Source organism: Hippocampus guttulatus, chromosome 14, assembly GCF_054856545.1.
Source record: "Hippocampus guttulatus isolate MCC_2025c chromosome 14, RoL_Hgut_1.0, whole genome shotgun sequence".
NCBI classification, from domain to species: domain Eukaryota; kingdom Metazoa; phylum Chordata; class Actinopteri; order Syngnathiformes; family Syngnathidae; genus Hippocampus; species Hippocampus guttulatus.
In genome coordinates this window covers 17981762-17998138 of record NC_141274.1, presented here as the reverse complement: position 1 = coordinate 17998138, position 16377 = coordinate 17981762, and the positions used below count along the sequence as shown (strand labels likewise).

At 44.1% G+C, this 16377-nt stretch overlaps 1 protein-coding gene across 2 annotated transcripts; it reads right to left on the bottom strand.

Annotated features, from left to right (window-relative positions):
* Positions 1-7909: 7909 nt before the first annotated feature.
* On the bottom strand, positions 7910-14851 carry LOC147195567 (uncharacterized). 2 transcript variants are annotated; one of them, XM_086128633.1, is made up of 3 exons: positions 14014-14851; positions 13748-13839; positions 7910-9880 (listed from the first exon to the last, which is right to left on the bottom strand). In XM_086128633.1, exons 1-3 carry the CDS (start codon positions 14157-14159, stop codon positions 8385-8387), a joined length of 1734 nt encoding a protein of 577 aa, XP_085984759.1. In that variant the 5' UTR covers positions 14160-14851; the 3' UTR covers positions 7910-8384. The 2 variants fall into 2 exon arrangements, with proteins under 2 accessions (XP_085984759.1, XP_085984760.1); XM_086128634.1 differs by having other exon boundaries at positions 13748-13836.
* Positions 14852-16377: the final 1526 nt, after the last annotated feature.

The window sequence follows — 16377 nt, the reverse complement described above, 5'->3', positions numbered from 1 at the left end:
GGGCACATCGAAACGTTTGGGTGCATATCCAGCACCCCCCAAATGCCTGTGCATAAAGGCGCCGGCTACCTGGCCGGAGGGCTGTTGAAGTCCACAATTAGCACGTCAATGCAGGTGGGCGATTACGGGGGAGAGGGCGAAACTCGGTCACAAAATGGGAATGAATAATTCAGGAACAGCGGTTGAGCAACAAAAGACGAGTTGAGAACACCCGCCGCGCCCAGACGACATTGACCATCCGCAAAGTCTACAACATGCTAATTCGATGTAGACCAGCCAGAAAAGGCGCCAATGTACTGGTGGTTCAAGTTTGAAAAACAGGTAACGAATCACTACCGAGGCGCCGGACCGGGGGTGCGGCATGCAAATATCGGGGGCAGTGTTTTTCTTGTATTTTGCATATGTTACAATAAAAGGTCGAACTCACGGTGGCGGGACTTCGAGTGTGATCGCGGAGCAACTAACCGTCGTTCGCTCTCAGAGATCCGATCCCGCCGATATTGAAGACAATTTTCCTGTGTGCCGAGTCATTTCTTTAACTTTGTCCGAGAAAATCTCTGACACTTTCTTATACATATGATAGTCAGTTAAAGAGCCTTACAGTTGCTTTATTCATTTTATCTTATAATTGCGAAATCCTCCATAATTGAAGTTCAACGCTGCCTGTCAGAAGCAAACACACCCAGAAACCAAGACCCTTTACAATATTGGAAATGGAACCAGAAAACATATCCACATCTGCATCAACTTTCATTTAAAACTCTCTGCTCACTATCGTCATCTGAACCATGTGAAAGAGAATTTTCTGAGGCTGGAGAGCTGGTGTCGAAGAGGAGAAATCGCCTTGAAGCAGAGACACTCCAAAAACTTGTGTTCCTCAATAAGAATTCATAAACTAATCACGTTTGTCTTTTATTTCACATGATTTAACCCAAATTTTCTACATAAGTTAAAAATCTGAATTGTTACTCAAATTTGCTATATTTAATATACCAACTCAGTTTAGTCCATTTTCTGAACCGCTTGATCCTCACTAGGGTCGCGGGGGGTGCTGGAGCCTATCCCAGCCGTCTCCGGGCAGTGGGCGGGGGACACCCTGAATCAGTTGCCAGCCAATCGCAGGGCACACAGAGACGAACAACCATCCACGCCCACACTCATACCTAGGGACAATTTAGAGCGTCTAATCAGCCTGCCATGCATGTTTTTGGAATGTGGGAGGAAACCGGAGCACCCGGAGAAAACCCACGCAGGCCCGGGGAGAACATGCAAACTCCACACAGGGAGGCCGGAGCTGGAATCTGTCACGTTCCGTATTTGACAGCAGGCAGGCGTTCTTGCTTGCCGCCTGCACACCTGCCACCCATTTGTGGATGATTACACCTGCTATATCTAGGCGCTCCGACAGTCGACTCACTGCCGGAGTATTCCACACCGTGCCACTTGCTATCGCCTATTCCTTCTCGGTTAAAACACAGATTTTGATGACTATTGACTATTATTGCGTGCTTTGATATTCCTCTCGTGTTTGATTTAATATTTTGCCTAAGAACTTTCTCCTTGCCGTTTTTGTTTCGCAAGCGATTTCTGTTTCCTCGTTATTATTTCCTGGTCCTCTTTTTGACCAGCGTTTTCTGTTGTCCGTTTAGACGCGGATTTTGTGTTATATTAAATCTCATTTTTTGTGACAAAATTCTTTTCTGTGTCTGCTATTTCAGGGATCCACTTATCTCTAGTAGTTGCGCACGAAGTGATTATTCTGTCGCTTCGGGCCCAACGTGACAGAATCGAACCCGGTACCTCTGCACTGTGAAGCCGACGTGCTAACCACTGGACTACCGGGCCGCCACTCAGTTTAGTATTTACACAAACAAGGAATTTCTTTACCTGCAATGATTTTATAACTCGTGCAGGGGTCACTATTGGGTGACCAACACAGTGTCAATATAGTGCTGACACAGTTTGTGAAGTGGGTCAATACACTCCTTAAGGTATCATCGTCCCATCACTACCGTGTCCTGTAGAAAGAGTCTGCAGCGCATTGTGAGAGCGGCTGAGAAGATCATTGGTGTCGTCTGACCCGGCAAGCCACCCAGATCACAGGTGACCCGACCCACCCGTCTCACAGCCTCTTTGATGTGCTGCTGTCGGGGAGGAAGCTGCGATGTCTCTTTGCTAAATCCACCCGGCTCAAGAATACTTTATTCCACCAGGCGGTCAGGAGACTAAACTCCCTCCATGTTCTGCTCGCACCCCCCCCCCCCCTGCCTCCTGCCACAATCGGGGTCCCTCCCCCAGCATCTGACATCCGATTATTGCACTTAAAACAAGTAACTACGAATATACAATAATCACAAGTGCCCTTGGTTGTCTGTTGTTGCTATTTGTTTATTTATTTTTATTTAACATATTTATATATTTATGTCTTATGGAATTTTTACGTAAATTTTTGCTGTGTGTGCACTACATGTTTGCAACTGTGGTTGAGAGAGGAAAGTAATTTCATCTGTGCTGTCTGTTACACAAAGAGCATATTTGACAAGAAAAGCTGACTTGACTTGAACATTTTTGTGTCTCTTGTCAGCATGACATGACAGATCACCTCCAGATTGTTTATCAGCATAATCATTATCATAATCTGTGTGAGGAGAGTGTGACGGAATGTCCTCACATTCTGACAGTGGCGGGAGGAGGCCGTCCGCCGGTGATCCTCCACAACAGTCACCATCATCTTCTGTTGTTATGTGTCCACTGGAACAGCTGCAACGAATTGGAGCCTCCACACTTCTGCTTTCTTCCCTCTTCAAATGGATACTAGTTGGTGGCATGAGACGTATAAGAAATTAAGATTAATTAAGATATCCTTCATTTGTCCCACACTGGGGAAATTTACAGCCTACAGCAGCAAGAATGTGGGTAGAAAGAAGAAAGAAGAAAAAACAAACAAACACCGTTCAATTAAGTGCAATATAAATACAAAATGGATAAATCGCAGTGCTATTTACAATTGTTTTTCACATCATTTAAATTATTATTATTATTATTGTTATTATTTTTATTCAGCAGCCTGACAGCAGTCGGTAGGAACGAGCGTCGGTATCTCTCCTTCTTGTAGCGCGGGTGTAACAGTCTCTGGCTGAAGGAGCTACCTAGTGCTGTCAGGGCGGGCTGGAGGGGTGGGAGGGACTGTCCATCATAGCTTTTAGCTTAGTTAGCATCCTTCTGTTGCCCACCTCCTCCAGGCTGTCAAGGGAGCAGCCCAGGACAGAACTGGCCTTCCTGACCAGTCGCTCCAGTCTCTTTCTGTCCTGGGCCGAGATGCTGCCTGACCAGCAGACAATGCCATAATGGATGGCCGAGGCCACCACCGAGTTATAGTAAGTCTTAAGGAGCGACCCCTGAACCCCAAAAGACCTCAGTTTCCTAATCGGGGTGTCCGTGTTTGTAGACCAGTCCAGTTTGTTGTTCAGAAGAACACCTAGGTACTTGTAGGAGGTCACCCTCTCTATGTCCATACCCTGGATGTTCATCGGTGCTGGTGAGGACTGTTTCCTGCAGAAATCCACAACCAACTCCTTAGTTTTCCTAGGGTTGATCTGGAGGAGATTCTGCTGGCACCAGTCCACAAAGTCCTTCGTCAGTTCCTTGTACTCCTGATCGTCCCCCTCTGTAATGAGCCCAACAATTGCAGAGTCATCGGAGAACTTCTGAAGGTGGCAGTTTGGAGTGGGGTGTCTGAAGTCCGAGGTGTAGAGGATGAACAGGAATGGAGCCAGAACAGTCCCCTGCGGCGCTCCAGTGCTGCAGAAAAGCCTGTCCGACTCACAGCTCTGCAACCTCACGTACTGCGGCCGGTTTGTGAGGTAGTCTACGATCCATGCTGTGAGATGGTGGTCCACTCCGGCGTTCTGCAGTTCGCCTCCCAGTAAGTTGGGCTGGATGGTGTTGAAGGCACTGGAGAAATCAAAGAACATGATTCTCACAGTGCTCCCAGCCTTCTCCAAGTGTGACAGCACTGAGTGGAGGAGGTAGATAATGGCGTCTTCCACGCCGATGCCAGGCTGATAAGCAAACTGCAGCGGGTCCAGTGCCGAGCTAACCAGCGGTCGAAGGTGGGCGAGGACGAGTCTCTCCAGCGTCTTCATCAGGTGAGACGTCAGCGCCACCGGTCTGTAGCCGTTCAGCTCCTTAGGGTGGGGGGTCTTGGGCACTGGCACCAGGCACGAAGTTTTCCACAGCTGTGGAGCTCTGCCCAGCTTCAGGCTCAGGTTGAACATGTGCTGGACAATGTCACACAGCTGGTCAGAGCAGGTCCTGAGGAGCCGGGAACTGATCTTGTCTGGACCTGCTGCCTTCCTCACATTCATCTTCCTCAGTTGGTTCCTCACCTGCTCTGTTGTGACGGACAGGCAGGAACCAGGTGACAGACTGGGTTGTTGAGAGCTGGTCGAAAGAGGAGGCGGAGGAGAAGAAGTCCTCAGTGAGAGTGGTTGCAGTTGGTGGTTGGGGGAAGGGACAGACAACTGGTTGAAACGGTTGAAAAAACGGTTCAGTCCATCTGCCCAGTCCTTGTCCTTCTCAGTCAATGTCTTTGGGTTGTCATGGCCTGAGATGGTTTTCAGGCCCCTCCAGACACCAGTGACATTGCTGGCCTGTAACTGGTCCTCCAATTTCATCCTGTATGTCTTCTTCCCCTCTCTGATCTTTCTTCTCAATCTGCACGGCCTTCAGCTCCTCTCTGTTTCTCGACATAAAAGCTCTCTTCTTCTCCTTCAGGAGGGCCTTTATGTTGGGATTAATCCATGGTTTGTTTTTGGAAAAAAAACGCACAGTTCTGGTGGGTACGGTGTTCTCCTCACAGAAGTTTATGTAGTCTGTGATGGTGTCAGTGAGTGCATCAATGTCCTCCCCATGAACCTCGCTGAAGAGTTCCCACCTGGTTGTGTCGAAGCAGTCCCGCAGAGCATCTTCAGCTTCCGTGGACCATTTCCTGACCATTCTGGTCACAGTTGGCTGCCTGTGCACCAGGGGTTTGTACACAGGCTCGAGAAATACCAAGTTGTGGTCTGCTCTTCCAAGAGGGGGGGGGGGGGGGGGGGGGTTTATATGCCTCCTATAGTATAGAATATTCCTCTTCCTTTTTGATAGATGGGGGATCTTCCTTTTTGATGTACTGGAGTTGTTGCTGCTCTTCCTCTTTAACGTGGGGATTAACTGTCTTATTCAATGTGAGAGGATTCTGGCAACTCTTGTTTAATGCAAAGGCACTTTGCCTCCAGCTGCTTAGAACCAAGATCCTCAATGTCATCTTTCATTCATTCATTCATTCATTTTCTGAACTGCTTCATCCTCACTAGGGTCACAGGGGGTGCTGGAGCCTATCCCAGCTGTCATCCGGCAGTAGGCGGGGGACACCCTGAACCAGTTCGGGGCCAATCGCAGGGCACACAGAAATGAACAACCATTTAGGCTCACACTCACACCTTGTAGTGTTCAATCAGCCTGCCATTCATGTTTTTGGAATGTGGGAGGTAACCGGAGGACGCGGAGAAAACCCACGCAAGCACGGGGAGAACATGCAAACTCCACACAGGAAGGCCGGAGCTGGAATTGAATCTCTGCACTGTGACATCAAATCAACATGCTAACCACTCGACTACCGGGCCTCGATGACATCTGCAAAACAAAAATAAACAGAGTTTGGTAATGTTAATTGTCATGTTGCGATTTTCATGTGTGGATCAAATTTAACAGTTATATTAAAGCTGTCAGGAGTTTCAACTCTTCAAAGCTTTTCCCACGTCCTGGGGAGGCAGAGGACATTCAGTCCAAGTGGACCACGTTCCACATGTACCTATTGTTGAAGCGGCTGTTATGGCCGTAAGGTGGCGGGATGCCGTTCAATCTGAAGAAGGAATCCAATCAGACCTTTTTGACCTGTGGAACCCCTGGGGCAGCTCGTGGGTACTGACTCGCCAAGTGGAGCGCAGTCTCGGTGGTCACTGAGGCATAAACTCGAGCACGAGAGGAGTTCGGCAAGGCCATCAAAGCCGACTTCCGAGCAGCTTCGAGGAAATTCTGGTTCACTATACAACATCTCAGGGAGGGGTAGCAGCATACCATTAACACTGTGTACAGTGGGGATGAGGCACACGACTCGGGGCAGAATCCTTCAAAGACCCCACCTCCACCAACACACCTTCCTATAACGAAGCACAGACTTGGGACTCTGAGGTGGGTTCTCTTGTCTCTGTGGTTGAAGTTGCTGAGATGGCTCTTTGGTGGCAAAGGTGGATGAGATCTGCCCGGAGTGCTTCAAGGCTTTGGATGCTGTGCGGCTGTCCTGGTTGACACGCTTTTGAAACATTGCATGGTCATCGGGGACAGTGTCTCCGGATTGGCAAACCAGGGTGGTCGTCCCTCTTTTTAAGAAGGATGGACCGGAGGTTGTGTTCACATGAAAGAGGGTGATCCCTGTGTTGTCTGAACACACCCTCAGCCTCCCTGCTAAGTTCGATTCAAGGGTACTGTAGTGGGGTCTGTCGGGAAGTCGAGTCTCAGATTCAGGAGCATCCGTGTGGTTTTCGTCCCAGCAGTGGATCAGCTGATCCACTTGACAGAGTCAAGTGCACCCCCAGAGTCCTTGGGGGTGCATGGGATTTCACTCAACCAGTTGACATGTGGTTTATGGACTTGGAGAAGGCGTTTGATTGTGCCCCTCTGGGAGTTCTGTGGGGGCAGGGGTGTGTGCTTCCGGGGTATGGGGTCCCGAACCCCCTGACATAAGTTGTTTGGTCCCTATACCACCGATAGAGTTTGATTCGCATTGCCGGCAGTAAATCGGATTCCTTTCCAGTGAGGGTTGGACTGCAACATGGGTGCTGTTTGTGACAGGTTTTGTTCATAAAGTTTAGGGACAGAATTTCTAGGCACAGCCAAGGCGTTGAAAGGGTCAGTTTGGTGGCCTCAGTATTGCATCTCTGCTTTTTGCAGATGATGTGGTAATGTTGGCTTCTTCAAGCAGGGTTCTCCAACTCTCACTGGAGCGGTTCACACCCGAGTGTGAAGCAATTGATGAAAATCAGCACCTCTAAATCTGAAACAATGGTCCTCAGTCTGAAACGGGTGGAGTGCCCTCCCTTGGTTGGGGATGAGATTTTAAACCCAAGTGGAGGAGTTTAAGTGTCTTGGAGTTTTGTTCACGAGGAAGAATGGAGCAGGAGAGCAACAGGGGGATCATTGCAGCTCTTCTATGATGCGGACCTTGAATCAGTCTGTCATGGTGAAGAAGTCGCTGAGCCAAAAGGCAAAGCTCTCGATTTACCGGTCGATCTATTTTCCCACCCTCACGCATAGTCATATGTTCTGGGTCTTGACCGAAAGAATGAGATCTTGGATACAAGCGGTGAGGTGCCTAATAACGCAGGTCGTCTTGGATATACACCGAGTTCCAAAATCTGTGACTATTGTTGTGTGACTTCGATGAGTTCTCCGCTTGACGGATTAATGTTGTGCCGATAAGTGTTGCAGTCAGACATAACTGAGGACAGCATGCGGACATAAAATGATTTCTTGTAGTGTGACAGTAATCAAGCCTGGGTGTGGCTCAAGAAATTGAACTCAGGTATGATGAAGATATGTTTTAACAGAGGGGTGGGGGGGAACACTTATCCACACAGGGCCATGTAGGTTTGGATTTTTTCTCCTTTAATAAGAAAGACCTTTAAAAACTACATTTTGTGTTTACTTTTGGTATCTTTGACTAATATTTAAATTTGTTTGGTGAACTGAAATATTTAAGTGTGACAAACATGCAAAAAAAAAAACAAAATCGGGAAGGGGGCAAAGGGGGTAAATCTGACTCCCAATTGTGACGAGTGATATTGAAGAAGACTCGGCTGATACAAGCTTTTTGAGCAAAGAGAACTTTATTGGCCAGCAAGCAACACACAATATCAAACACGAATACATATGGGTACGTCATACATTTCATGAAAGAGTGGAAGATGTCCATTTTATTCAGGATCGCTTCCAATAAGAACCAGTTAAACACATTTCTCGATATGTGGGGTTCTATACAGTTTTGGACAGTTCAATTTTGGGAAGAAAAACCCAAAACAAAACAATACAAAGCAAAAAACGAATACAAACGACGAAACCTCCTCTGAGAACTAATTAAAACAAACTACATTTAAAAACCACAACTCAAAACCAAATAAAAACTAACTGTAAAGAAGAATCCAAAACTATGATAATGGTGATAACAATGCTAGATTTTTTAAATTCATGAAAACTACAAAACTTTTCACTGCAGTCAAGGAAAAGAAAACTTCAGCATCCCATTAAGAAGGTACATAAAATACAATCAGCGTTGGGGCATGAAATCATGAAGCCTGCTCAGATGAGAGGTGTAAACTGTTCATCTCATCAACACACATGTGATTCTTAATCTGATACTTCCACGAGAATCTTCGGCCACAAACTGAGCAGGAAAAATGTTTCTCACCAGTGTGTGTCCATGTGTGCATTTTTAAGGTTCCCCTCTGAGAGAATTTTTGTCCACAAACTGAGCACGAAAAAGGTTTCTCACCAGTGTGGGTTCTTACATGCGTTTTTAAGACTCCTTTCTGAGAGAATCTTTGGCCACAAATTGAGCAGCAAAAAGGTTTCTCACCAGTGTGGGTTCTTTTGTGTCTTGTTAAGGTTCCCTTACGAGAGAATTTCTGGCCACAGTCTGAACAGACAAAAGGTTTATCACCAGTATGGGTACTTATGTGCTTTTTTAAGTCTCCCTTGCGAGAGAATCTTTGGCCACAAACTAAGCAGACAAAAGGTTTCTCACCAGTGTGAGTTCTTACATGCCTTTTTAAGACTCCTTTCTGAGAGAATCTTTGGCCACAATCTGAGCAGGTGAAAGGCTTCTCACCAGTGTGGGTTCTTACGTGCTTTTTAAAGTCTCCCTTCCGAAAGAATCTTTTGCCACAATCTGAGCAAGCAAAAGGTTTCTCACCAGTGTGGGTTCTTGTGTGTATTTTTAAGCTTTGCTTCCGAGAGAATCTTTGGCCACAAACTAAGCAGGCAAAAGGTTTCTCACCAGTGTGGGTTCTTGTGTGATTTACAAAGTGTCCCTTGTAAGAGAATCTTCGGCCACAATCTGAGCAGGCAAACGGTTTCCCATCAGTGTGAGTTCTTGCGTGCTTTTTGAACTCTCCCTTTTGAGAGAATCTTTCGCCACAATCTGAACAGGCAAAAGATTTCTCACCAGTGTGTGTTCTTGTGTGTTTTTTTAAACTTTCCTTCCGAGAGAATCTTCGAGCACAAACTAAGCATGAAAAAGGTTTATCTCCTGTGTGAGTTATTGTGTGTAATTTCAAATGACTCTTATAAGTAAACGTTTTGCCACACCAAGAACATTTCCAGGGTTTCTTGTCAGTGTGACATGTCAGATAACCATCAGACACTTGATCTTCATTCTCATCATCATCATCAGCGTTTGACAATATCTCACGATCTGATAGTGGAGCTAATAGGCCATCTGTTTTTGATCCTCCCCCTTGGTTTCCAACACCTTGTGTTGTCATGTGTTGACATGAGCTGCTGCTTGGATACTGCACCTCTGTGTCTGCCTCATTTCTCCTCTTCAGGGCGACACCAGTCAATGGCAACTTCCAGAAAATCTCCTCCTCCTCTTCTTTGATGTAGGGGGGATCATCCACCTCCACTTTCATGGAAGGGTAAAGTGGCTCCTCCTCTGTTTTAATGTAATGAGCCTCCTGCTCCTCTTCCTCTTTAAAGTGGGAGACCTCTTTCTTCTCTTCTTCCATTTTAATATCAGAGGGCTCTGCATCCTGCCGCTCAGGACACAAATCTTCGCTGATGACTGAAAGACACAAAAAGACAAACACACATGGAATTATGGTTTATATTTACAATGACGGTCATTGGGAGAGCCACATATATTCAGATTACGACTCAATATGTGAATAAATGAGCAGAATCATTTATTGGTGGTGGCTTTTTTTATTATCATCCCTGGTGGCAATGTTTTTTAACTAATACATTTTTTTTCCATAATTGTTTGCATAAAGACACACAGGGTCTGACATTGCACATTTTTTGTGGTAGATGAGTCAAAAGTGGTACTGACCTCAAATATTCATGATATACAGTAAAGCACAATGTTTTAGTGTTTATTTCATATTTGGTGACTTTATACTGTATTATTGAAGACCCTTTCTGAAATCAGTGTAACTGCATTCTTGGCTATCATGATATGCTAACCGCTAAAGTCAAAGCATTTTCATAGCAAAATATTAAAGCCTTCAAAGAATACAGGAATCCCTTGTTTATCGAGGGGGTTACGTTTCAAAAAGAACCCGTGATAAGTGAAATCGGTGAAGTAGGATTTATAAAAAAAAAAAAAAGCAAAAAAATATGAGAGGGGAGAAATTTCAAATGTGCTGTATGCAGCACATTTGACAATAAAGTTGTACAGTGAAACTCTTCTAGAACGAAACCCACATGGGCAAAAATAGCCCCTAATGTGAAAAAATCTTCATGCATTAACACCATTCCCATTCTATTGCCCCCACGTACGATGAAAAAAAAACCCTGTTGCGTTATACGAAATCATTTTCTCTGCTCCAGCCTCGCGAAGACATTCACTACAACGAAGTCTAATCCTACTGCTTCGTTCGGAAATGGCAACAGCAACCACCACACTGGTTTACATAGTGAACGATGTTTATTTCGGTCACAGCTGCGAGTTTCCTGAACGCAACATACTCATAGCTGCTCTGCCATTAGCTTACCGAGCATCATCCTAGCCTCCGATTGGCCAAGAGGGACCTCACTGTCTATGTGTGTAGATACTGACGCTAGATCCGGAGAAGATAGAGTGGAATGCATCCGATTAGCTGCTCAGAGTAAATTGCTTATGGCTCAACGGACATTCAAATAAAAGAAAGTTTCCTCGTATTTTCCTCGAAAATGCTTTACTTGTTATCATGCTAAAAACCTTATGCTAACAGGAGCGCTAATGAGAGAGATCCAGTTAGCGTAAGGTTTTTAGCCTTCGAGAGCTACGAAGCGTCCCGTGGATGGCTTAAAAGTTCATTGCATGACATCAGCTGAGCAACGCTGTCTTGGGTGGCGATCGAGGGGAGGTCGAGTTAGAGACAGTGAGATGGTGAAAAGAAAAGACACCGGGTCCAGGAAGTATTTGTTATTGTTAGATTCAGACGAGCATGGACGTTGCATTGCTAAAATGGCTGCAAAACGGATCTTTGGATGTCAAGCAGCTAAGACAAGAAGAGCTCTGATGCTGGAAGAGGGGGTAAAAGTGATCAAAATGAAAGACGGAGCAAGCAAAATAAAATATATTATCCAAGAAATTGATGTAAGTGAAAGTGAATGCTGATCGTAAATTTAGCAATTTCTTTCCCTTTTTTTTCTACAATGACAATATGAAGTGTCAAATAAGTGTGTGCTCATACCTATGCACTATTGGAATAAAAATAGAGTGCACATACGTTTGTTTGTGTGTTTTTTTTCTATACTGACAATATGAAGTGTCAAATAAGTGTGTGCTCATACCTATGCACTATTGGAATAAAAATAGAGTGCACATACGTACGTTTGTGTGTATGTGTACACATATGTTTGTTTGTGTGTGTGTGTGTGTGTGCGCGCTTACATCTGAGATCAAATTTGCTCCAGTGGAAAAACCCCTGTTGTGAAAAATTACTTGCTGCAAACATGATTTCGTTGTAGCGGAGTTTCACTGTACTGTATTTTTTGCAGTTATTATACAAAAATGAACTATGTATACAATGCAGAGGCGATTGCTCCAAGACTGCAAGGGAACCTCAACTTCCCCTAAAATGTCAAAAAGTAAGTGATCAAATATATGTGTGTACGCACAATTATGTGGACACGTCATTGACTAAATATGCACCACAATGCGCTCAACTTTTGTTCCGAATCAGCTTCTTATTACTGGTTACAACGCGACTCTCTTGTCATTCATTCCTGCAGCTTCACTGTGTTTCTTACTGTGTGGACGCCGAGCGTCGACCGCGCGGACGCTGGGCGTCTAGAGAGTTCAGTGTAGGTTGTCCCAATGCATTGAAACGAGACAAGTCATTGGATAAATGCTGGTTTGGTCCCGCCCATTGGATGCTCAGTGTATCGGCTGGCCCCGACTCTCAGCTTTTCTGCATTGGATGAGCTGTCTGATTGGAAGATCTGTCTGAGGCTGAATCTCTTTTTGATTGACAGTGAAATGAGCCAATCACCGATCTTATGGTGAAGGCATCCTTTTCATTTTGACACATTTTTTGACACGTCACTGACACATTTTATGATGTAGGCCGAAATTGAGCTTCCCCTCCTTGACAGACCAGCATCCGCCACTGATACAATGAAACTTACAATGAAACCAAAGACCAAAAATTTGCAAAGGTCAATTTGGCAAGCTGTACAGAGACGGGGTGCGGAGACTGTTCACGTTGGTCAGTCCCTTAGCCTATCAGGATGCAGAACACAATTCACTGTTTAAAAAAAGCATTTTAAAAAATGCACTAAAAAAATCCATGAAACAGCGAAGCCGCAGAAGGTGAACCGCGTTATAGCGAGGGATTATTGTAGTTCTGTTACACAATTTTCAAGTCTGTGAGAAAAAAGTTAGTACATTCATTGCAACGCAAATTCGATTGTTAACAAGGCTGCCAAATTTGAATCTATCTGAAAATGGTATACAATAAGGCTCTAAAGTCGTGAAAAATCAAGCCTTGCTTCCTGCTGCAGAATGGTGTCAGCGCGTCCAATGAGGTGGATATTTATCGGTTAACGAAATTTTGTTTGTTCGAACAGTACTGGCTAAAAACCGCGTGCCAGACAGCTGGTGTGTGGATCTACATAAGGCGCAGAAATCTTTTAAGTTCTCTATGGTCATCAATATCTTCTCATGCTTTTATTTTGAAACTGGTCCTTGCAGCATTTGCAATTATGAAAGTATGAAAAAGCGCGGCAGCTGCTTGACCACTCTTGACAGAAAAGATAACTTTCTAATGTGTAAAATGGTTCATAATGACAGCAAGAAAGTAATTCGTGGACTCCTCCGCAAACTGAGGAGAGCAAGAGCCCCGCGCCCCATGATGCAGACTTCCAATAGAGGCACCATTGAGAGCATCTTGACAGCTGCATCACCGTGTGGTACGCCGCTTGCACCGTCTCCTGCAGAAAGAGTCTGCAGCGCATTGTGAGAGCGGCTGAGAAGATCATTGGTGTCTCTCTTCCTCCACTCGCAGACACTCACAACTGTCGTCTGACTCGCCAAGCCACCACCCGTCTCACAGCCTCTTTGACGTGCTGCCGTCGGGGAGGAGGCTGCGATGTCGCTCTGCTAAATCCACCAGGCTCAGGAACAGTTTATTCCACCAGGCGGTCAGGAGACTAAACTCCCTCCATGTTCTGCACTTAAAACAAGTAACTACGAATATACAATAATCACAAATGCCCTTGGTTGTCTGTTGTTGCGATTTGTTTATTTTTATTTAACACATTTATATATTTATGTCTTATGGAATTATTACGTACATTTTAGCTGTGTGTTCAATGCACGACATGTTTGCACTGTGGTTGAGAATGGAAAGTAATTTCATCTGTGCTGTATGTTCCACATAGAGCATATTTGACAATAAAAGATGACTTGACTTGACTATCGAGAAACCAGTCGTGACCAAACCTGCTTTGCATGAGCCAAATCGAAACTTCTTGAAAAGAGCGTCGCTGTCCTCTTTTGCTCCACAAAGTTGCTCCTCGTATTCTGCCGTTCTTCTTGCGCACATTTTTTGAGAAAATCACAGCACTTTACGTTCACATTTGATCTCTGCTTTGCGGCTAGCAAGCAAGGCTAAGTAAACTGAACTGGGCCCAGAAGCTTGAGATAATGATGTGACTATAATCCAATACATTGATGAGCGTCCTGCGTTGAGGCTAAATTGAGTTTACCTGTAATTCGTGAAGAAAGACTGCTTAATTTTCTTCATCATCAAGTAAAACGATATTGTAGTTTGGGGTGCCGAGGAACAACTGCAGCTATCGAACAATAATGTACGGCAACTCCCTTCGGACAAACTTTCTGGCAACACCAGCATCGATTTGTAAAGAGATTATTGAAAAAACCGAAACAAACATAAACGCCTTCCAATATTGTGGTTAATTGGTATATAAATTAGACTCAGCCACAACTGATTCATTCCGAGATTTCTATTTTGGACAAAAAGAATAATTTAACGTTTTCTCATCTGCATTGAGTTACTCATTGGTGCATGTACACGACAGACTGTTAGAGTTCAGCCAATAAGAGGCAAAACGTTTTAAAATTGTTTGTCACTCCCGGCTGTGGTTTACTGTAAAACTGACACGTAGAGCAGATACATGCCCACGTCCAAATACAATTTTTTTTGTACGAAATATTTTTGTTCCAGAAAATAACTCATAATTAATTAAAGAGCTACGAGACTCTCAATTTTAAATCATGTCAATGTTTAAAAAGAGTGATGAAACTTTTTAAATTTTATTATTCGAAAGTGTGTCGCCAAAGTTCTTTCTCGTTCGCCAATGCTTTACAGACCCAGCGACCATGGTTCTCATATCGGCCCCCGATGTCAGCAACCAAGCAATCATTCACAAGCATTTGACGCAAGTTTCACCACGCATTCTTCGATCATCGATCATTACGCAATGCAGTCCAAACATGAGACACAAAAAGGAAAGCATCGTCAACATCATCTAACCATTTAAACACCACAAAATAAATGAAAAAAATGAAGGAAAAAGTCAAAAACACACTACCTCGAAAACAACGGCAAGAGAAAGATGATGCAAATTCACGCCATAAAATAGAAGCTGGCAATGTCACGAACGGACTGCGGTCAAGCCAGCCGCCACAGGGAGTGTTAATACTCTGCATGACAGTAATGTGCCGCCAGCAAGCGCCGTTGGCCACCTTCAAAATAAAAACTCATTGCTTTCACGTCAGTGGTTTGGATTTCTTGGCTGTCGGGGAACGAGAAGTTCACTCAGGGAGAAACTCTCAGAACAGTGACAAGAAGAGTTCTGAACTTGAGATAGAAAATAAGGTCAATGGTAATTCTACATCAATTTCACCTGATATTTAAAAAAAATCATTTCAACATGAATCTTAGTTATCCCGCCACCACATCAGGTTTTCGACACACTAGGGGACCCCAGGTATCCAACCACAGGGCTGTCATTCAGATCTGATGTTCCATTTCACAATAATAGGCCTCTGAAATCTGATATTTTGACCTTTTCGCCTAATTAAAAAAAAATCATTAAAAAATGAATTTTTGCTGTCCCTCAACCAGACCAGGTGAAGGACATACTAGGGATCCCCAGATATCCAACCAGAGTCACTATATTCAGATCTGATGTTCCATTTTAAAATAAAAGGCCTCTGATATTTGACATGGTGACAAAAATAATTTGAGTTATGCCTCAACCAGACCAGGGCTAGGACATACTAGAGCAGTGTACATTTCAAAATAAAACCCCTCTGAAATATCACGTTAACCTTTTCAGCTGGCGACCCGGTGATCCAGTGGTTAGCGCAGGGGTGGGCAATTATTTTCCCGGGGGGGCCAGATGAGAAGCAGAAAATATTGTGGAGGGCCGGGCCAAAAGTTAGAAATCTACTCCTGATTTCGATTTTATTTCTACGTTGAAATAAATTAATGACATTGTTTACAGAAGCTGATAAGAGTATGTATTATTTCTAGATAATGAAAGTGCAGTTATTTTACAGAAAAATGATTTCTTCAGTGAAATTATGCAAAACAATTCTAATTGTGCAACCCTTGTAACTCTTTTTCAGTAAGATGAACACTACAATGCTTTCTGATTTTAAATTTCCCATGAAGATAGCACAATGTCTTTGTATGCCAGTAAAAATGTAACAGAACTCACATTTTTTTGTCCTAACTGCCAAACAATGTAGAAAAAATATAAGCAAGCATGTTTCAGTGGTTTGATTTTTTTTCTTGTTCAGGAGAGATCAATCTAGTCCAGGGGTGGGCAAACCTTTTGGCTCGGGTACCACATTGATTTCTAAATTTGACAGGTGGACCGGGTCAGCACAAGATACGGTACATATAAAAAAATGTATATGTTGACATATAACATCAACAGAACAAAAGTATTACCATACTTTTTATTTTGAAATGAGAACAGTGAAACAACTGTGATGAACGTCCAAGTATGTTAACAACATACATGTGTGACAACACAAGCAACAAAGTGCAACAGTATATTGCCCATAAACTGCAGCATACAGTACAGGTATATGACAAA